The sequence below is a fragment of the Rattus norvegicus genome, chromosome 9 (assembly GCF_021556685.1).
Source record: "Rattus norvegicus strain SHRSP/BbbUtx chromosome 9, alternate assembly SHRSP_T2T, whole genome shotgun sequence".
NCBI classification, from domain to species: domain Eukaryota; kingdom Metazoa; phylum Chordata; class Mammalia; order Rodentia; family Muridae; genus Rattus; species Rattus norvegicus.
The window spans coordinates 126,374,776-126,399,294 of NC_141542.1; the positions used below are offsets into that span (position 1 = coordinate 126,374,776).

General features: G+C 39.7%; 1 protein-coding gene across 5 annotated transcripts in view; it reads right to left on the reverse strand.

Annotated features, from left to right (window-relative positions):
- The window catches only part of Smchd1 (structural maintenance of chromosomes flexible hinge domain containing 1), a 148,414-nt gene that overhangs the window by 43,943 nt on the left and 79,952 nt on the right, over positions 1-24,519 (reverse strand). For all 5 annotated transcript variants that reach the window (XR_015628698.1, XR_015628696.1, XR_015628697.1 and 2 more), the window contains 9 exon segments: positions 20,911-21,007; positions 16,231-16,303; positions 14,966-15,105; positions 10,447-10,581; positions 8,409-8,636; positions 5,123-5,271; positions 4,069-4,157; positions 3,395-3,513; positions 728-895 (listed from right to left, as the gene is read on the reverse strand). Coding sequence is in view for 1 of the 5 variants with exons in the window: in NM_001447330.1 (NP_001434259.1) it covers positions 728-895; positions 3,395-3,513; positions 4,069-4,157; positions 5,123-5,271; positions 8,409-8,636; positions 10,447-10,581; positions 14,966-15,105; positions 16,231-16,303; positions 20,911-21,007 (1,198 nt within the window). In the remaining 4 variants the exon portion in view is untranslated.

Sequence of the window (24,519 nt, forward strand, 5' to 3'; positions counted from 1 at the left end):
GAGGGAGGCAGAGGTAGAGTGGTGCTGAGGCTGGCTAGCTTCTAACCAAGCCAAGACCACCCCAGGTTCAGGGACTCAGCCTAACCTTGAAGGAACAGAACAGGCTGAGCACAGAGGGAGACACTCAATGAGACCTCTGCTAGCTTCTCTGTGCACACCTCAGTGCATGTACACAGCAGTGCTCATTCAACACCCGACACACACACACTCACACACACACTCACACACACTCACGCGCACACACACGATCACACACACACACTCACACACACACTCACGCGCACACACACTCACACACTCACACACAATCACACACACACGCGCGCGCACACACACACACTCACACACACTCATACACAAATAGACTAATAGTCAAAGAAAAAAACATCTGTTTTCTAGATTAGGTTCAGATGATTTCTTTAAGAGAAACAATGAAACAAAATTAGAAAAAAATCAGTTGACGGATAAAATGGGTTTCTGGCAAAATCAGTTTCATTACTGTTCTAATTTTTATACACGTCTAGAACAGTTTTTAAAGGTTTAAATTATTATATTGAGAATTTCAGAAAACTAGAACACAGTAAGCAATTAAAACTCACCTTGTCTTGTTACTATCAGTTACAATTATTGTTTCTTAAAACAAAATTTATTTTTCCTAGTCCACCAAGGCTCTGAGAACACCGAGCCTGTGTACTAGCTCTTCCCATGGAGACATGAAGCTGCGTACCTCTTTCAGCTCTGGCCAGTCAATAAGCAGCAGCTTGGTTGGAGGTCCAGAAATAAGATGCACTCGAATGAAGTCAGAAAACTCTCGCCAGGTAAAACAAAGATCCTTGGGTCCAGGAGGACCTGGGGTAAATCTGATGCCCTGTACGCTGATACTCTGTGTGCTGGTCTAGTGAAGAGAAGTACATTGAGAAAGCACAAGGTTGACACTGCTTAGTCTTAAAAAAAGACTGTATCGTTCACAAGCTGTTTCTGGGTAACAGATTGAACCCACGCCAACACTGGTATGCTCCATTCTTGTTTAGGGAGGAAAATATATTTTTCTCTCCTTTCAGTGGCAGGGAATCTAAAAGACTGTGAGTATACTCCTTTACCTTATTTTCTCATAATTTTCCTCCTTTTTTGGACCAAAATGCTTAAGATCAAGTGTCTCACATTTTCAAGTTCTCTAAATTTATTTATTTGTTTGTTTGACATAAGATCTAAGTAGCTCTGGGTGGTCTGGAACTACACTATGAGGAGCAGGCCATCCTTGAATTCAAAGAGATCCCCAGGTAGCCTTGGACTTAGACTTCCCTATCTATGCTCTCTAGTGCTGGGAGTGAAGGCACATGCCACCACACCATACCCAGCTTGGCTTGAGCAATCTGAATTTGTAATATTTGCATAGGCTGAGTAAGGCTCCTAATCTAGCCAGGAACTGGCAGTGTATGTGTGCAGTCCCAGCACTGGGAATCAGAGGTAGGCAGATCTCTTGGAGTTCAAGGCCAGCCTGGTCTAGAGATTGAGTTCCAGGACAGCAAGGTCTATCCAGAGAAACCCTGACCTGAAGCATTCCCCTCCTGCCCTACCCCCTCCCCAAAAAAACACAGCCCTAGTCTATAAATATAAAATACTCTAAAAGCTGGCAATTTTGAGTGCCATGCTAGTAGTGAAAACTTTTTGGATTTCAGAACATTTCGAATGTTGTGTTAGGAATGGTCAGTCTGTATCTGTGCTTCTCTTTACCTCAGAAACCAGCACAGGTGACTGAGACTCCCCTGTAGCTTTTCTTTAGCTATTTCCCAAAAAACTGAACCTTAATGTACCTTCTTGAACACTCTACACTTTAACAATGACGTTCCTTCCTGAACACCCTACATTTTAACACATATACATCAACCCCCCACCCCATACCCCTGTAAAAATGAAGGTCCTTCCTGAATACCCTATACTGTAACAAGGACAGTCCTTCCTGAACATCTTGCATTGCGACATGCGTACATCTTCACTATTCCCTGCCCCTTTTTTACTCTCTGTCAAGATGATATTTATACTCACTAGGGCTTTTGTCATTGCTTAGCAATTATTCACAATAATGGTTCCAAACCCTACTAATAAGTCAATGAATTAATAAGCCAATAATCGTTGCAACATGACTATATGGCTTAACTCATTCTAGACCAGAAATGGCACAAAAGTACTAGCATTTTAATAGTGGCTGTTAATAACCTAATGTCCCTATTTGTGTGGATATATTCCTATATACATTCAAATCTATTTTATAATATATGGATGCTTTGTCTGCATTTATGTCTATATGCCTCTTATGTGTGAATGTGTACTTTTTAAGATGTGCCACACTATAACCATGTTTATATGGTGAGGGAGTAATCTAGTGAACTGGAATACTGAAATCAGAAAGAGCAGACTTTATATAAACATAAAGAACTCTTATGAGAAACAAAAGAGTTTCTTATGAGAAACTCTTATTAGAAACAAAAGACTAACAGGAAAAGCAGAAACTAGTGAGAAAGGCAACAGAGGAGGCAATTCTCACGGTTATCCTGTCAAGTAACAAGTATAATGTGGTCAACGAACCAGATCCTGTAGACTTGGGAGAACTCTTTCTTTCTAACCTACAGTGCCTGGCGGGGTTTTTCCAGACACATTCCAGAATGTCCTTTTCCCTAATGCCGGCTTCAACCTTTCCTAGAAGAGCACTTCCTGCTTGTTTTAAGGCTTTGCTTTTAAAGCTAAGCTGAATTAACGGATGAGTGGCAGAGTTAAACCGTGAATGTCCCCCTCAGCATCCTGCTTTATGCGGGGGTAAGCATGACGTTTTACTTGAGTATCTAACTGAAAACTTATATGCATGTGTAACAGAGGCACACTATGTGTATAAGCATGTATAGTGAAGTATTACAACAGCAATCTGCTGCAACATAAATAACACGGTTAAAGGGAAGGCAATGTGGCCAGGAGTGAGAGGTGGGTTTGGGGCAAACACCTGCTTTCCATTTGCTTTTGCTGGCAAATGATCTGGGTCTCACAGATGCTCACACCATTTTTTAAATACAAGTTTTAATGTCAATAAAGGATGCAAGACGACTCGGTAGAGAAGATACCTGCCACCAAGTCCACTGCAGTGTCTGGGACTCCCTTGTCAGTCCTAAATCAGACTTTTTACTACGATTAAAGGAAACACCCAATGGTGTATAAGAACTGACTCCCACAAGTTGTCCTTGATTTCCACACCTGCACTATGGCAAGCATTTAGCCAAGTGTAGTATATATACACAAACACAAATATTTTTAAAAATTATTTTTTAAAATTAAAAATAATATATGTAAAGTTAAACTTCCACATTTTCTCACACATAAATCCAATTTTACAGGGTAGCCATACCTCCAAAGTGGTTTTCAGGTTTTTGCTGTCAAGCCCATCTCCAGAGATTGACAAAGTAGATAAGGAATCAGATGAGAATGCTGAAATCTGATTTCCATACTGATCTACAATTATTACAACTTAAAAAAGAAAAAAGTTTCAAGTTAAAATCCTTTTTAAGATCTTATACATAAAATATACTTGGAAGCTTTAATTTACTCTCATGCATATTATACATAATATACATACATACATAATTATTTCTCTTATAACCATTAAACTGTGTCAAGAACCTGTGCAGGACTATTTAAAAACTGCTTTTAACTTTTGAGGTATACTAATGTTACCATTATTTGTATCTGTAAGGTTCTAGGGATTAAGCACAGGTTCACATACATAGTAGTCATGCTCTACCAGTGAGCTATATCCTAATGCCTAATGCCTAAATCAGACTTTTCACTACAATTTAAAGGAAACACTTAATGGTATATAATTTTCTAACTATAAGAAAAAATAAAAGCTACAGAGAAATTAATTCATACTTTTAACATTATTTCTTGTAACAAATGAAAGATTTTTAAAATAAACTATAGTATAACACCGAGTTTCAGTGTATTCCACAAAGTATCTTTCAGACCATATATTTTAAAATATTAACTGAAGCCAGTATCATACAAGTAAGTAGGCATACTAACCTATTTCTCCTTGAAGCTCTTGGCCCATCTGCACTGTTTTTCCTCCTTTTAACACACATTTTAAATGTTTGGGATCATCAGGAAGTGGTCTAAAATTTGTTTGGTTAAAAGGCTTTAATTAACTATTAATTGCAGAAAAAAAGTGAAGAGCAACACACAGGTCCTAAAGTTGAATACAACAGAAACCCTCCAAATGCTTCATTCTTAATAGCTATACTGATTGCAAGAAAAGGTTACATTATATCCTTAATAGCTATACTGATTGCAAGAAAAGGTTACATTATATCCTTAATAGCTATACTGATTGCAAGAAAAGGTTACATTATATCCTTAATAGCTATACTGATTGCAAGAAAAGGTTACATTATATCCTTTATATTGCATTAAAAGGAAGTTATGATAAGGAAATACTGTCGACAGAGCTAAGGATGAATCACATTCAGGGAACCGCATGGAAGCAGGTGGGGGATTTACAGTGCTAGGAGTTACAGAAGGGTGGTCTTCTGCTCCTCTATACTAAGTTCTACCCTTTGAGTTGTAAATATAACTTCTGACTGAACTCAGTTTCAAACTTCACCCCTAATCAATGTGATAGTTTTTTCTTCTAAAACCATACCCTGTCTTTCGTGTTTTTCAGACCTCTGTTGTTTGAGTTGAAGGACCTTTCCTTTGATGCACTGTTACAGTTATTAATGGATCAATAAAGTGCAGGATTATAATCATGAAAGGATTAATCACTATCAGTCATATACAGTTCTACCACATGTAATTCCAGCACTTGGGAAACTGAGGCAGGAGGATTGTGAGAGTTTGAAGCCATTCTGGGCTGCATAGCAGGACTATGCCTCTAACAAAAGCCCAACAATTAACCACTATGTACAATGAAGATTTATTGTAAAGACAATCTCCATATTTTATAGAAATTAAAATGTGTCTTTTTAAAAAATCCTCAAAGCAACTTTTTTTTTTTCCCACAAGAGTGCACTGCAGAAAACCATCCTGTTGTGGTATGCTAAGTCTGAAAATATTTGAAGATGTTAACAAGTTCACAGACCTTACTGTAAAGGCACTTTCCAGAGACACATGGTCATCTTGGAAAGAAACCTGGCAGTAGCGTACATCTTTCACAGATGTTGGTACTTGTACATCAGGAAGCAGACCTTGTACCAAATGTTCTTTGTTAACCTCAGGAGTCCAATTAACCTAGGGGAGAATTCATGTAACACAAAGCTTACAAGTCACTCAAAGCCGTCCCATAATCACTTACAGTCAAAAGATTCTTTTTCTTATTTTTCTTCTTCTTTTTTAATCTTTTGAAACAGGGTTCCAGGTAGATCAGGCTGCCCCCAAACTCATGTTGCTTTGGATGGGCATGAATTCATGATCCTCCACCTTCCAACTGCTAGGATTACAGGAATGTGCCTCCGCACCCCACCTATTTATTGAAGAAGCTTAAAGCTAAATTATAATTTACCCCTCCCACAGCCAAAGGAAAAGAAAGTCTATTTTCTTCATTTCTAAAAAAGTGTATTTTCTTGAGAGTGTTCTGGAACACTATAGAAACCTGGTTGGCCTTAAAATCAGAGATCCACCTCCCTCTGTCTCCAAGTCTCCCACTGACATTAAAGGCCAACATCAGCAAGCCCAGCTAGACAGTCACTCTCTGATCAGAAATAATAGTGTGTCATATTACATATTTGGTTTTGCTGCAAATATTTCTGAATCTTCATAATAAAACTGAAAGCTATAAGGTGTGTATTTTTAGAGCTTTGCTACAAGGCTGTCACTGTGCCTACTACATTTTAAAGTGAAGATCAGTTAGACAAGATTGTACTTCCGGGAATCTGCAGTAGATGACCCCAGGGTAAGGGTCAGTGGAAACCTAAGTGGGCTAAACATCAAGACCCCATTTTTAGAAGAAACCAAACCAAACCAAACCAAACCAAACCAAACCAAACCAAACCAAACCAAACCAAAACAACAACAACACCCCATGGTGTAGCATGTATTTACAACCCCAGCAGTTAGGAGAGGGAGGCAAGATGACTAACAGCCACAGGCCAGCTTGGCCTGTATGTGATTATTATCTCAAAACAAAAGCAAAAACAAAAACCACCAGCTGAGGGAGTCCATGAAAAGAACAGGCATGTGTGTGCATCATCACTTCTGTGTGGTCTGGACGAGGTTTTGAATGTGAACCCTGTGGACTATTACTCCTGTTACTCTGTAAGGTGAGAAAAGTGGGCCACCTTTCTGGTCACCTTTTGATTTAAATCCTTTCTTGAGTATGTCTACCTTAAAATTCTTTATCACTTGAATTACATATTTTAGTCTGACATTTAAAGAAGCCAATAGCCTATCTGTCCAAAAGACTTGATGCTGTTTCTGGCAGTTGCCCAACTTGTTTGTGGGCAGCTGCCTTTAAAAAAAAAAAAAAAAAAACAACAAAAACGTTGACAAAGTGACTGCTGTGGGAGGACTGCCGAAGTCCAACCATCAGACTTACCCGAATGGGTTAGATGGCTACTACGAGAAGTAGAAGAGGTCCTGAACACTGGGGCGAGCAGTTCTGTTCAACATAAAATCAGCTGTCACCTTGTATAGAACACTGGCCCTGCCCCTCATCAACAAAGGGCTGAGCTCTTGTTACCCCAGGGGCTGCACTGGGACAAGGCAGTAAATGGACATTCAGTTTATATTTACCATGGCTCATACCATGGGGCCCTCTATATAGAGAGGGGGCATCTCACCTCAGCTGAAAAGGAAATAAAAAAAGGAGCTCCCTCCTTCCAAAGTGGAACAGAACAAAGCAACAGACTTGGCTGTCTGGAAGGAGGACTAGAACCAGTGGGGCCTCCCAGGTTTCAGTTACCTTAACTGAACCTGAATTGCTCCAGACTCCAGTATACAAAGAAACCAAGAAAACAAAAAGCCAACAACCAAAGGAAAAGATGTCAAAAAGGACACAAACAGTGGGGATACTTGCTAGGCAAAAGACCCTACTTCCTGTCATTACAGAAAGACAAACTCCACCCAGCTACCTATCTTGAGGCAATTAAAACTCCTGAGTTTCCCAAACATTATTTCTAGACTGGGGTTGTTCTCCTTCCTGGGATCCAACAATGACCTGGCCTTCATAGCCAAAGTTATCCTAACTTTGATAACAGTTCAGGAATGTGGGCTTGGCCCTAGGGCCTTTACCTGCTGAGTCATCTTACCAACCCATTAGAGAAAGATCATTTCTCTAAGTACTAGATTTCCCACATGTAAATCATCCACATTTCGATCAAGTCCATACACAAAAAAACCTATTTAGCTTAGAATTTAAACTATTAGGCCAGTGCAAACAATTGTATTATTGACATTTGTTGTCTGACACTGAAGTGCATGTTTAAAAAATGGTGGTTATGTCAGTGTCATTCTCAGTGTATGTTATTTTGCAAATGAATAATTACCTGCTGTTTTTTTATTTAATATTACAAAAATGGCATTAAACAAAAAGACAAATTGGAGTGATTTTCATATGTATGCATGTATGAGTAGATAGGGTCTCTCTACAAAGCCCTGGGTGGTTTTTATTTTCTATTTGTTTATTAATAGATAGGGTTTCTCTACATAGCTCTGGCTATCCTAGAACTCACTATGTAGAACAGGCTGGCCTTGAAACTCAATAGAGAATTGTTGGCTTCTGACCCCAAGTGCTGGGATTAAAAGCCATCATCACACCTGGTTGAGCAGTTTTCACCATCAAAATGAGTCATCAAACAGCAGGAAAAACTTGAAACACTGCCAGTCCATTGGCCTGGGAACTAATGAACATATTTGTGCAGCTCTGCCTGGCTCAAAAAGTTTTGCTAAGAAACAGTCTAGAGGACACAGAGCACAATGGAGCCATCAGAAGTTGGCACTGACCACCTGAAACCAGGTGTAGACGCCGACGCTCCAATGTTACTCCACTCTCAATGGACACTCAGCATTTAAAACCAACTGGAGAGGAAGCTCAGTAAGGGAGTCCCGTGAACTTCCTAGGAAGAACACCTCCTCTCACGCTTTCTACGAGTTTACTGATTTTCTACTTTTATTTTATAAGAACACACAAGAGCTCATTTCTCATTGGCAAAAATGTGTTGACTGTAATGGTTTAAATGTTATTAATAAATATGTGTTTGAATCTAATTATAATGATTTAATTTTTACAACCCAATACACAATTTATTTAGCACCAACCTAATAACAGCATTTTTCTTTGAAAAACAATTTATTATAAGCTATCCACAAAATTTCAATTTTCAAAACATAAACAAGTTTTTACAAGTAAACAATTTGTCTAAAATACTTACCTTAATTTTTTCTGCCAAGGATGGTGTAATATTGATTTCTCTTTCTCCTTCATCATACATTTGAAAAATCAGATTGCGCATTACATCACCTGCTATCCAATTAACCTCATCCTGATGTTTAATCTGGATTGCTTTTTGTCCCTCTACACTAAAGATTTGTAGGCAAGCAACATGGCTACTAGGAAGTAACTTGATAGTCTTTTCAACAGGTGACACATCTTTACAGCTCTAGAAGAGAGAACATGAGACATACACTGAGTCCATGGCATTGTCTAACAATTTAGTCTCAATCAGGGAAGATCGTCTTACCAGTTACACCATAGGTTTTGTCATTAGAAAGGCATTATAAGCCAGATGTGGTGGCACCCACCTGTATGCCAAGAACTTGGGAGGTATAGGCAGGAGGTCAGGAGTTCAAGCTATTCTCAGCTACACAGTAAGTCCAAGGTCAGCCTGGAATACACAAGAGACCCTGCCTTTAAAACAGGCATTATACTGTAAGAATATAGTATTTTATACCATCAGACATAAATGGGACTGGTTATATTCTGAAAACTACTAACAAATACCTTCGTTTTTAAGAATTTCATTTTTAATAATAAAATAAATTTATGATAAAAAATAAAGTCACACGATTTAAATTATATCAGATTCAATAACCATCACTTCGTAAAAATAAAGAAGTGGGAAGCATCCTCTCAAAGGTGAAGAGGAGGAAGAATGGGATGAAGAACTGGGGAGGGGGGCCAGGGGGCAATATTTGGGATGTAAATAAATAACTAATTCTAAAAACAGAATAAAGAAGAAACCATGAATTTTCAATAAAAATTGGAGACAAGTTGCTATATAGAACACAGTACTTTTTATTACTAAGCTTTACTGACATTTTATGGACTTTTTTTTTTTTTGGTTCTTTTTTTCGGAGCTGGGGACCGAACCCAGGGCCTTGCGCTTCCTAAGTAAGTGCTCTACCACTGAGCTAAATCCCCAGCCCCATTTTATGGACTTTTTAAATTAATAGTACACTGAAATAAATGAACAAATGTTAACAGCCAGAAGGATTTTAGATGTCCTAAAAGCTCAGCTTATCAGCATACTGAGTAATTTATATTGATTACTAGTACCTACAATTGTACAGATCCATCATAAAGAAGTTACTTTTAGGCATAGAAAATTAAACTATTATACCATTACTTCTTTAATAAACTGTAATACCTTCAATAGCACAAAGTTATTTATAATAACTTAATTGTCGAATAACTTTAAGTATTACTTAATACACTTTCTTATCTATTTACAGCTATTCCGACATAAACCCATTTAGGAGAGTGATTTAAAATTTATTTAAAATTCCTATACTATAAAGTATCAAGCAATGTATTTTAAAAGTATACAGACTTACTTGACTCCTTACTCTTAGGAACTTGTATTTGTGTGCATTTGCATTTTTGCAAACTATTAAGAATTATAGTTTTGTGGGTATGGGGAAGATCTGGCCTTTGAGACAAATGGGCCTTTTTATAATTAGACAGCAGTATCAGAAGACCAGGAGTTCATTTCAGTTAAAACAAATAGCAAGCTGTACCTGCTTTTATGCAGTTTATTGTGTCTTGCCCACGTTCCTGATGTCTACTATTGTCAGGGGCACACAGGGGCACACACGGCTTCTGTGGACCCACCTGAATCCCCTCCCATTACCACCTGGTGGCTCACACCTGCCTGTCACTCTAGCTTCAAGGGACCCAATGCCTCTGCTCTCACATCCACCTACCCCACAGAGAATTACAAACGCCCAGTTTAAATATATACCTTTTAAAAAGGAAAATATAGTCATGGTAATTATAAACATCGTAAGAGAAATGATCAAGAAGATTACTAATGTGTGATATAAAACGTTAAAATACTGCCATACTTCACACTGTTTGTAAGAGAACCGCAGATATCACACATTTTATATCAAACAACTTTGTATAACATAGTCTACAGCTGTTAAAGACCTTGGAGACTTTGTGTAACCCCAATGAGAGCACAAGCTTACAGGTATCTCAATCCTGGCGGTCAGTGTCTGGTCTTTCTTAATGTTCTGCACTTGGATTGGTGACCCTGTCAGGATGCTCGTTCCAGAGCTGCTGCAATCCACAGTGTAGACTGGTAGGTTTGGAGCACCGAGGAACTAAAAGGAGGGTGGAGAGACCATCAGCCATCCATAACTACTCAGTAACTGTTCACATCCTGCAATAATTTACCACAGCCAACACTGCTGCCTCTATACTGGAAAGTTCTAAATAAAACTCAAAACACTAGACTTTTTTTTAAAATAAAAACAGTGACTTTCTATGTTACATAAAATTTATCCTTTTAGAAAAACATTCTTTTCTTTAAAAAAAAATTACAAATTTAGGTCACAAATGTTACAGCCATGTCTTCAGCACCACCCCCCACCCGTTTTACTTTCTTGAATTTCTTTTGTGATAGACCTTAACCCACCTTTGTTTATACACTAATTGAAACTTCTGAAAGACAGTTTTATCATTCTGTTTATAAACAAAACACTATCTAAAGTTAGGGGAGGGAGAAAGGGAAATGGCTCCATAGTTATAAAACACGACACGTAAGCAGGAGGACCTGAGTTTGAATCCCCAGAGAGCATGTAAAGCTAGTGACAGTACTGCAGCTCTGCAGTCCCACTGCTCCTAACAAGGTAGGAGTCGGAGACAAAAGAGTCTCCTGAAGCTCTCCGGCCAGCCACTCTGCCACATGCATTCACAGATGTGCACAGACATGAGAGAAGGCAAAGGGAAGAGAAGGAAGAAAACGTTCACACTTATCTATCAAACTGTACAGCTGGGTCTGGTAGGGAAGGCCTTGAATCCCAAATACTACAGAGCCCAGGCAGTAGAAAGAATCATAAACTCAGGTCTTCTTGGGCTACAGGGTGAGTTCAAGGCCAGCTTGAACAATTTTAAAATCCTGTCTCAAAATACAAAACCAAAGAGGGCTAAGAAGGTGGCTTAAGTAGAGCACTTGATTGGTACGAGCAAGGCCTTCAGTCCAACTCCACACAGCAAAGAAACAAGGAATGAAGGAAAGAACAAACAACTTGGAAGAGCCGGTTTCTTTATTGACTCTGGTTTATTGAAAACCTTTTGACAACAAAATGTCCTAAACCATGGAATACTCATTAAAACATAAATTAAAACAAACAAAAAAAGCCAGACAAAAAGACAGAGTTGGATTTATTTCCTTTGATTTTGTTAAATGTTATTATAACTTACAAAATTTAAAAACAACAATCCAAAACCTTACTATTTAAAGCTTAACTTTAAAGGTGCAAAGTCATTACCATCTACTAACATAAAAATCAAAACAAGGGGGTTGGGGATTTAGCTCAGTGGTAGAGCGCCTGCCTAGGAAGCGCAAGGCCCTGGGTTCGGTCCCCAGCTCCGAAAAAAAGAACCAAAAAAAAAAAAAAAAAAAAAATCAAAACAAAATCTAAGTATTAATAATTATGTGTCACAAAAAACTCACCTTGCAGTAGATGATCACACATGCTCACCTTACAGGGGACAATCACACAACAACCTCACCTTACAGGGGAGAATCACACAACAACCTCACCTTACAGGGGACAGTCACACAAGCTCACCTTACAGGGAACAGTCACACAACAAGCTCACCTTACAGGGGAGAATCACACAACAACCTCACCTTACAGGGGACAATCACACAAGCTCACCTTACAGGGGACAATCACACAACAACCTCACCTTACAGGGAACAATCACACAACAACCTCACCTTACAGGGAACAATCACACAACAACCTCACCTTACATGGGACAATCACACAACAACCTCACCTTACAGGGAACAGTCACACAACAACCTCACCTTACAGTGGACAATCACACAACAACCTCACCTTACATGGGACAATCACACAACAACCTCACCTTACAGGGGACAATCACACAACAACCTCACCTTACAGGGAACAGTCACACAACAACCTCACCTTACAGGGGACAATCACACAACAACCTCACCTTACAGGGGACAGTCACACAACAACCTCACCTTACAGGGGACAATCACACAACAACCTCACCTTACAGGGAACAGTCACACAACAACCTCACCTTACAGGGAACAGTCACACAACAACCTCACCTTACAGGGAACAGTCACACAACAACCTCACCTTACAGGGAACAGTCACACAACAACCTCACCTTACAGGGAACAGTCACACAACAACCTCACCTTACAGGGGACAATCACACAACAACCTCACCTTACAAGGGACAGTCACACAACAACCTCACCTTACAGGGGACAATCACACAACAACCTCACCTTACAGGGGACAGTCACACAAGCACCTCACCTTACAGGGGACAGTCACACAAGCACCTCACCTTACAGGGAACAGTCACACAACAACCTCACCTTACAGGGAACAGTCACACAACAACCTCACCTTACAGGGAACAGTCACACAACAACCTCACCTTACAGGGGACAATCACACAACAACCTCACCTTACAGGGGACAATCACACAACAACCTCACCTTACAGGGAACAGTCACACAACAACCTCACCTTACAGGGAACAGTCACACAACAACCTCACCTTACAGGGAACAGTCACACAACAACCTCACCTTACAGGGGACAATCACACAACAACCTCACCTTACAGGGGACAATCACACAACAACCTCACCTTACAGGGAACAGTCACACAACAACCTCACCTTACAGGGAACAGTCACACAACAACCTCACCTTACAGGGAACAGTCACACAACAACCTCACCTTACAGGGAACAGTCACACAACAACCTCACCTTACAGGGAACAGTCCCACAACAACCTCACCTTACAGGGAACAGTCACACAACAACCTCACCTTACAGGGGACAATCACACAACAACCTCACCTTACAGGGGACAGTCACACAACAACCTCACCTTACAGGGGACAGTCACACAACAACCTCACCTTACAGGGGACAGTCACACAAGCACCTCACCTTACAGGGAACAGTCCCACAACAACCTCACCTTACATGGGACAATCACACAACAACCTCACCTTACAGGGGACAATCACACAACAACCTCACCTTACAGGGAACAGTCACACAACAACCTCACCTTACAGGGAACAGTCACACAACAACCTCACCTTACAGGGAACAGTCACACAACAACCTCACCTTACAGTGGACAATCACACAACAACCTCACCTTACAGGGAACAGTCACACAACAACCTCACCTTACAGGGAACAGTCACACAACAACCTCACCTTACAGGGGACAGTCACACAACAACCTCACCTTACAGGGGACAATCACACAACAACCTCACCTTACAGGGGACAGTCACACAACAACCTCACCTTACAGGGGACAATCACACAACAACCTCACCTTACAGGGGACAGTCACACAACAACCTCACCTTACAGGGAACAGTCACACAACAACCTCACCTTACAGGGAACAGTCACACAACAACCTCACCTTACAGGGAACAGTCACACAACAACCTCACCTTACAGGGAACAGTCACACAACAACCTCACCTTACAGGGGACAGTCACACAACAACCTCACCTTACAGGGGACAGTCACACAACAACCTCACCTTACAGGGGACAATCACACAACAACCTCACCTTACAGGGGACAGTCACACAAGCACCTCACCTTACAGGGAACAGTCCCACAACAACCTCACCTTACATGGGACAATCACACAACAACCTCACCTTACAGGGGACAATCACACAACAACCTCACCTTACAGGGAACAGTCACACAACAACCTCACCTTACAGGGAACAGTCACACAACAACCTCACCTTACAGGGAACAGTCACACAACAACCTCACCTTACAGGGAACAGTCACACAACAACCTCACCTTACAGGGAACAATCACACAACAACCTCACCTTACAGGGAACAGTCACACAACAACCTCACCTTACAGGGGACAATCACACAACAACCTCACCTTACAGTGGACAATCACACAACAACCTCACCTTACATGGGACAATCACACAACAACCTCACCTTACAGGGAACAGTCACACAACAACCTCACCTTACAGTGGACAATCACACAACAACCTCACCTTACAGGGGACAATCACACAACAACCTCACCTTACAGGGGACAATCACACAACAACCTCACCTTACAGGGAACAGTCACACAACAACCTCACCTTACAGGGAACAGTCACACAACAACCTCACCTTACAGGGAACAGTCACACAACAACCTCACCTTACAGGGGACAATCACACAACAACCTCACCTTACAGGGAACAGTCACACAACAACCTCACCTTACAGGGAACAGTCACACAACAACCTCACCTTACAGGGGACAGTCACACAACAACCTCACCTTACAGGGAACAGTCCCACAACAACCTCACCTTACAGGGAACAGTCACACAACAACCTCACCTTACAGGGGACAGTCACACAACAACCTCACCTTACAGGGAACAGTCACACAACAACCTCACCTTACAGTGGACAATCAGCTTTGGTTGTGCTGTTATGTTGTCTGACTCATCCACAACTTCCACCTGAAAAGGGAAAGCTGTTCCATTCTCAATAACTAGAATTTCTGAGTCAGGTTTCACTTTTAGTCGATGAGGGGGACCTATCGAGAAATAACATAATTAAAAAATATTCAGTAAATTAAATGGACTACAATCTTTTTCTGTATGTAACAGTTATAAGAAAAGAATAAAGAATGCAGAACTTTTATTAATTTATTAATTCTACCTTCCCACTGTAATGTGTGTGTGATTGAGCTGTCTCAATAACAGAGGTGAATATCTGATGCTTAGGTTTAGTTCTATATAAGCTACAGCATAGTGACTAACTCATACTAGAAATGACCTAGACAGTCTTGAAAAAATTTTAAAATATTTGGGAGGGAAAACACATGAGAAGCAAAATAAGTTTATTAAGATAAACTTACTTATCATTGTTAGTTATACAATGACTGATGTCTCCAGCACAAGGAATAGCAACCTTCATGAATCATAAGACTAGTTCAAGCCAAGCATGATGGTACAATCCTGTTATCCAGCACCTGAGAGCTGGAAATTAGCATTGGCTATGTAATAAAACTGTGTCCCAAAATAAAACAAATCCCTGGTGATTATGTAATTGCATAAGCAGGTAAGTACACTGCTCATTGTCCTTATTATACATTTCCTGTAAGACTAACAAAATGGATCTACACTTCCACAGTAAATTGACCAGGTATGTATGGCAGTACATGCCCGAAACCCATCATTTGGGAGGATGAGGCAGGAGGATTGTGTGCTCAAGACCATCCTTGGCTACCTACGGCATGTCTAAGGCCAGCCTGGTCTACACTGTCTCAATGTTCTTTTCTAAGAGACAGAAGCTTAGAGCTATTATCAGCCTTACTCAAACATTAAGCTAGTACAAACAGTATCAGTATACTTCTATCACGATACCATTTTTTCACTTTTGTTTTTGCTTTCTGATAGAATCTCATTATCACAGCCCACTGTAGTGTCAACATTACAGTTTTTCCAGGCTAGAGAGATGGTTTGGCGGTCGAGAGTGTCTACAGCCATTCCTGGTGGATCTGTTATCCCCGACTGAGCTAATGCCACCTCCACATTCATAATTAAATTGTAGTCTTTTCTGCCTCAATACTCCCACATTCTGGCCAGTTACCACAACTGCAATCTAAATAATACTTTAAAAAAATAACTATTCTAAATACTTCTTAAAATAATATTACCAGGTAACAATCTAATTTTCAAAATCTGTGAGTCTTCTTTTAAACCCGGAAGAATAACCTTCAGATTAAAATTCTGTTGAAAAAAAAAAAAGACAGAAAAAATTAAACCCAAGATTTAAATGAGTAGTTTAACATTTCAGTTCTGACTTGTGTTTAGTTTTCTTATCATTACATAAATTTACTCATAATTTTACTTAGTAAAATCATTACAAATATCTAAGAATCCCAGAGGGGGAAAAACTTTCCTCATCTCAAAAATGATAACCACCTTGGGTAGTTATCAGAATAAGGCAGTGTTTCTTAAAAAAAAAAAAAAAAAAAGCAGTAGAAAGACAGATCAGTGGCAAGGAGAACTTGCTGCTCTTGCAGGGAACCCAAGTTCAGTTCCCAGAACCCATATATTGGCTACAATCACCCAAAATTCCATGTCCAGGGAATCCAATTAGCTCTTCTGGACTCCATAGCCTTCAGGCACCCGTGTGGTGCACATAGATACATGCAGGTAAAAGGCATAGATATAACACGAATAACTAAAAATATTTCTGACATGAAACAGTAAAGGAGTAGGAAAGAAAATGGACTGGACTCCGAACAGTAACCACAGAGATCTGAGTAAAAGACCCATTTAAAAGATGGGAGAGAAACTGTATACAACTTTCAAAAGAAGAAATAAAATCGGCTAAGAATTCTTAAAAAATGTAGAGCACCCCTAGTAATTAAGTAATGTAGAGCATCCCTAGTAATTAAGTAATGTAGAGCATCCCTAGTAATTAAGTAAATGCAAATGCAAAACAACGCTGAGGTTTCATCTCATCCCATTCAGAGAGGCAAAGGTCAATGGGACAACCTACAGCAGAAAACGCTGTAAGGGATAGAGAAATGCAACCTGTATTCACTGCTGGCATTGCAGGTTAGTCCATCCACCCTGGAAATCAGTGTGGAAACCCTCAAACACTGAAAGGAAATCTTCCATGTGACCCAGGAGTGCCACTCCTTGACATATGCCCAAAGGACTCAAACTATACTGTACAAATACTTACCTATATTCATTGCTGTTCTATTTACAATAGCTAGGAAATACAAACGGCCCAAATGTCCTTCAACTGATGAATGGATAGTAAGTGTCGTACATATACACTATGGAACACTATTCAGATGTAAAGAAAAATGAAGTCATGAACTTTGCAGGTAAATGAATAGAATTAAAAAGATTATATTGAGTATGGTAACCCAGATCTAGAAAGACAAATACCATGCTTTCTCTCATCTAAGACTCCTAGTTCCAAATCTTTAGATGTGAGTACATAGCTAATAACTGCAAAAAATCAGTAAAATAGAAAGATATCGTGGACAGCAGGCAGTAGACAGGAATAACAGGCTACAGGTGATTTGAAGAGAGAAAATCTGGGGAGGAGTATAAATAAGGAATGTCAATAAAAAGGAGAAGAGAGGAAGGTATAATAATGTCTGGAAAGGGTCCTAAGGTCTCATATTGTTATCTATTTACCTAAAATTACAATGTAATACATGTAAATCTATGTGTATACACATGTATACATAGTTTAGTAAATTGTTCACACCAGGGATAACAAGGTTTCCGTCAAGAGCCACAGACTAACAAAAACCCCCGTACCAGGCCTAAGACACCTCCTTTCAAGGTGCTGGTCCGGGAAGTCCAAGAGACTTCTCAACGCTGTAGGCTGTTGCTGTTGCCCTTGGCTGCATCAGAAGGCACATCCCTACGCTGAAGACACCACAGAGCAGGGTCTGATCTGAGTTCCATCCCTTCAGAACTAGCCTTATGGTACCAGAAGATGCTATGCAAGTTTCTGAGAGAGGGAGGCAAACAACAGTGCTACCCAGCTCTGATGCCTACGATCCACAACGATCATCTGCAGCACAATGACCTTACCCATGCATTAGTGGGGTGCACAACTTGGAACAAACAGCTTTCTAACCGGATTTAAAGGTTTACTCAACAAGAGGGAAATCATGCCTGGTATTGGAACCCTACACAACTATTCAGGGCTAGTCAGGCCATGAATCTTAGAGAACCCACAATCACTGCATGACTTAACCAGCATAATTCATAATACTCCTATACTCTTATGCCCATAGACTTCATAAGACATATTTCTTTGCATTAGAGAGACCATTACAAAAAACAACAACCAATCAGAATGCACAGAACAAGTGATCCAGTAGTTCCTAACCCCAAAAGATAGAAATATCAAGTATAAAGTCTTACACCCAAGGCTCAGGGAACATCAAGGAAGATGGGCATAGAGAGTCTAAGAATCAGAGGAACAGTTTGCTGTCTGTCAGAGAACTTATGCTCACTAAGTCTCAGACAACATGGCTGCCTAAACAAGACCTGAATAAGAGTAACTGACATGCTGACCGGGAAGGGTAAATCTCTTAGGACACAATCCTAGACCAAGAGGCAACCAAGGAAATCTGAGAGCAGGAAAAATTGTCTTTCCAGGGAAGAGGATCCCAATTTGATTTTCCAACATCAAATGGTCAGCCCTGAAAACATACATACAAGAAACAATAATATAGACTGAGCAGAAGACACACTAGCGTGCACACACACACGTGCACATACATGCACACATGTGTGTGCGCACAAACACAAGCACACACATCCATACACACAAGCACACACACAAACACACACACACACATGCACACACACATACACACACCACACACACACACACACACACACACACACACACACACACACAAGAGCAAACACACTTGAAGAAAAAGAGGTTGTGAATTTGAAAGAGAGCAGGGGGTGGGTATATGAGAGGGACCAGAGGGAAGGAAAGGAGAGGAAAGGGGGAAAATGTTATAATTACAATTAATTTAAAAGAAATTAAACAAAATATTAAAAAAAAAAACCTAAAAACTTCTAAACAAAATGTAAAATTCTGGACTAGACTCTGAAATGAAAGGGAATGAGATATCTGAATAAAGTCTAGTTTCTTACTTGTACTGTCTCAAATTTACTAGTGTATATTAGCATATATAATCTGAGCCATTAACATAGAAACTCTGAAAGCTCATGCTATCTCTGAACTATCCTATAAATTTGAAGTTATTTCAAAGTAAGTTTTTGAAACTCTAGATAGAAATCATTTTAAAATCCATCTAACATTTAAAATTTGACACAAATCTCAAATTCAGAAAGATATATAAACCTGATGTTTAGTGTCATTTGATATTATGAAGCAGTATGTGGGCTAAGTAATGCTTTTTAAAATGGACACACATTGTGTCCACATTGTGTATATACAGACAAAACACCCTGCACACAAAATAATAAAATAAAAATATTGTCAACTATAGGTATCTTGAATTTTAGAAAATCTGTGTAAACAAAGATATTTGGGAAATGAAGCAAATCTAAACATGAAATATATATATTTTCACCTTAAATAATATACTATACTTCAGGTAACTTTTGTATTTCAGGGTATATCCATTTTGACTGCTGTCTATCAAATGAGTCAGGGGTACAATGTTTTACCTATGGTACATGTCAATGTTCCAAACATTTCAGAGTTGAGCTGCTCTGCTGGAAATATCTGAAGATATTTACATGTTTCTTCTCCTTTTGTTGGGCTGTGCTGGGAGGTTAAACCTAGGGCCTTCTAAGTACTCTAACGTGGACCCAGGCAGGCATTAGCAAGTTCTATTTTAAGCACAGTAGTGTCAGGAAAATATCTGCATCTTTCTTAACTATATATCACTAAACAAACACTTCCCTTTATCTAATTAATGTTAAGATAGTCTGTAGTGACAGTTTTGGAATTTTGATTTTTTAAAAAAATATTATTAAGAATGTAATTTTGTTTAATCCCAGGTGTGGGATGTGGGGCTGCTTTGGACTGTCCACAGTAGCTAACTGTGATTTGCCTCATGTTCTAGCAGAGGCATGGTTTTGACAGCCACAGGTAGTTTCTGCAGCTGTGTGACATCTGGAATTCTGAGAACTTTTCAGAGGGTACATAAATGAAAGCCCAGCCCCACTCCAGTTGTGGTCAGTGGTCATTCAGGGGGGTTGGTTGTGGTTTGTTAGTAGTCACGTTCAAAGAAGAAACAAAAGGAAAGACATTAGATTGGAGGATCTCCCTCCCTTTCTCCCTCTCTTTCTCCCCTCTAATTTTCTCTCTCTCCCATCTAGTGATTGGGAATAAAACAAGGTGGGGAGTCGGGGTGGGGTGGGGGAGGAGACGGACAGGGGAACAGGGGTAGCTAAAGAGTGGGAAAAAGAAGAACCCACCAAGCAGCAAAGACCAGCTATAACAGTTAGCTAAAGTTTCACTGATTTAGAATTGTTGTTTCTGTTCTAAAGAAAAATAAAACAAGAAGGGGGCACTGGAATACTACCAGAGAAAAGCTAAATAAATGGTTCTGAATGAAGATGAAGACAGCTAAAAAGTATTTAACTCAAAGATGATGAAATGACTTCAATAATAAAAATGACAAACTTTCATAGAGATCTATATGCTAAGTCAGGTAACACATTTCCAACAACTTAGAATTATTATAATTCTAGTTACAAAACAAAAACCAAAGGAAAAACCCACATCGTTTAACATTAGATTTCCTATTTACCATAAGAGAAACCAAATAACAAATATTATAACATTCATTTATAATGCTTACCTTGCCTTGACAAGAGTTTACTGGACCCTTAGCTATGACACCTTGAATTACACAATTTGGGCCTTTGGTTATTTCTTCATAATGTAAAGACAGACCACTAAAAAAAACAAACAAAAAACAAACAAAAAAAAACAGATTGTTTATAAATTCCCTTGCACCATCTATAAAATTTGCATATGTGCTACTGGCATGTTTAATTCATCTTTCTAATAAGAAATTTAACTGGACTTAAGTAAGTAGAAATAAAGAAGAAAACTCCTAAGAAAATGATCTCCCCACCCCCCTTGAGTTAGGGATTCCCCCTATTGAGCCAACTATTCCTCAAACTTATAATCCTCCCTCACCGGCCTCTCCAGAACTGGAGTTACAGATGTGTGCTATTCTACTTAGCTCTAAGCATTCCTATTATAGAAAAAGTATGACCAAGCAAATACTGTTAGCAGTACTGATGAGGTGGATGCTGGAAATAGTACCACATTGCCTTATAATAAAGAAATCATGCACGTTGAGTTAGTCAAGACATAAGGAATGAGAGGAGACAAGCTGTATGTCAACTTAAACCTGACATAAGAGCACGTCTGCCCCTGTGCAACAATTCCTACAGTGAAACCCAAGGCATTGCCATAACTGGCTCAGACCAAGAGGGCTGAGTGCTAATTATTCTTTGCTTCAATGTAATGGATTCTCCGTAGCAGCACTAATGCAGAACAAGCTTTGCTGTTATGCATCTAGTACCATGACGGTTATTAAAACAAAGGAAAACAACAACAACAAACCAAAGGAAAGGGGAAAAAAGAAGATACAAGCAAAAAGTATACCCTAGTCTAGAACAGCCCCTAACAACCACCCCTGGGGTCTACCTTAGCTTCCTTTCCCTCAGCTTGTCCGTAAGACTGTGACCTAGTGAGACTACCAACATGCAACCCTTGACTATGCATCACCTAGACGCTAAAAAGCTGTCTATAAGCTTACATAATAGTAACGTTAGGTCTGCACGTTAGCTGGTCTCCAGTCTGAACCCAGAGCACCTTCATCTCCAGCTTCCTCCCACTTCTTGGTCCCTTGGCCCACACTGACAGACAGAATGGCATGTGGCAAGGTGGTATTCATGCTGACAAAAGCCAAGCTGCCTTTCTATTGCTATGCACAAGTGATGCCTAGCTGCAGCCCTCGGGTGAAGAGAAAATGTAAACAGTTCACCATACGCTAAGAAAAAGCCTCATCTTCCTCCCAAGCTCAGAATGCAAGTGTTGACAGGTATTTTCTGAATAGACAGATTTTTAAATGACAACATGAAGATCTTGACAGCCTTTTGATTTTACAACACTTGAGTAACACTTTCATTTCAACTTATTTCCACAAAATGTTCTCATGAACAAAACATCAAGGCTTGTTCTACATACAGAAAGAGATGAAGAGGGAAAAGATACTAAAAATGTACAATAATTTAAAATTTACTTATTATGTGTGTACTATATGTGCACACGTGAAGTTTATGGTGTAACAACTAAGTTGTTGTTCTGAACTTGTAACAGATCAGAATTAGAACTGACGGGTGTCCCAAATAGGAGACTCAGTTGGTACATTATTTAAGTGCTTTCTGTCTTAACTCTTAAACTACTGAGGCAACATGAAATAACTTAATGTTTATTAATTAATTATTGTTCTATCTCCCTGACCTTACTTTATAAGAAACATAACTGTATTTATTTATTGTTTTAACGTTTCACCTTATTTTTTAATTCTCCCTGCATGGGTTGCTATGCACGCGAGAGCAGGCGCTTGAGGATGTCAGAGACGTCAGGTCTCCTCTGAATTAAGATCCAGTGGTTGTGGGCTGGCCCAACTTGGGTGCTGCAACTGAAATCTGGCCCTCTAAATAGAGTAGTATATGTGCTTAATTGCTGAGTCTTCTCTCTAGCCCAAGGGGTTGTTTTAAGTGATCAGTGTGGACAGATGGCTCAGTGGATAAGGATAAAGGCCACCAAGTGAAGGCATGAGTGGATCACTGAGATAACCTGTAACTTTCACATCAACAACTTAGTCTCTCCTTGGCTACTAGAATTTTATCATGAGTGACTCTTTTGATTTTTACACTAATCTGTTGGCGCAGAAGCCTATCTAGAACAATGGCTTCCTGTAACATCTTTAAAAAGACCAACATGAAATCTATACTGTGATAGCCAAAGTAGCCCTGGCGAGATGCTGAGCTCTGCTTTCCCGGACTCTGGAGACCCCACACCATGGAAAGAAAAGTTTGACTACTAAAGCAAACACAAAGAAAAGGTAAGGTAAGATAAGACAAAATCAACAAAACTCAGGCCAAGAGAAAACTTAATTCATAGTTAAACAAAGAAAAAAAAAAGCTAGAAATAAAATGTGTGACAGATACTACCCCAAAACTGGTAATACCTATGGATCTTTAGATCCTAGATCTCCACTCTCCGACACTCACATATCTTAACGTTTCCTTTAGAACAGATGAAGAGAACTAGAGGCACAAGGCGAGCTAACAGTCAGTGGGTAAGCAGTGCAACGACACTAAAGAGGGTAAACGGTGCAGCCCTAAATCAAAGCACACAGGCACTGAGACGCCTTTATCCTCCATTCCCATCCCCAGCCTGCTCCTCCACCAGTCAGGAACCAGTGTTAGCCGCTGTAAGGAGAAAGACTGACAATTATTCTCTGAGGAGCCCAAGGACTACACTGCTCACCACACAGACCTATTCTCCCAAGCTTATATCCAAGTCATAATCAAATTCGTAGAGCAGGCATGTGCTTTCCTAGCAGAGCGTAAGCCATTAGTAAAAGGAATAAAATACAAAGGCTTCCAACTGCTTCCCAAAGTCTGGTACTATGACCACTCTTAAGATGATTTCCACGACAACACTGGTTATAGGCTGTAAGTGTGTGTGTATGTGTGCCCTTTGTGCAGGTCACAGATGTGTTAACGTGTACTTTCTCGAGCTGGGTTGTGTCTGCTTATGGAGCTTGCCAAGGCATTTATCTCAGTCTGCTTAAAGTTACCCAGAAGGGACTTTTGCAGCTCTGTAACTTAGGGTCATTTATTCTCTGTTCATTACTTCTGGATTTCTCTTGTTCTGCCTACTCTTCACTGTACCTCAGTGCCTTCCCAGAGTACCTACCCAGCTCTTCCTGGAGTTCCACACCTTTTTTTTTGTTTTATACAAGCAGAGAACCATTAGAGTTATGACTATCAGTAATCCACCATTTCCAAGAAAATAATTTGAAAGGCATAAAATTAAAAAACATCAAGACAACAAAAACAGCAAAGAGTCAGAAATTTTTTTCTGACTTTGCAAATTTCTTTAGCAGGTTGCCTGTAATCACACGATGATTTCAACATTTATTCAATAATAGAACATTTCTCTTGCATCTATCTTTATTCTCTGGGAAGGAGAACAGGATTTGGGTGCAAGTCTTTCCTGACCGTACGATACAGAAGAGAGAATAAAGGAACTCAAATAGGGAGGTGGAACAAGAATGAGGGAATAACAAATATAAGAATAAATGAACAATCAGCTAGACATGGCAGTGCACACCTGTGAACCTACTACGAATCAGGAGGCAGATGCAGGAGGATTACCC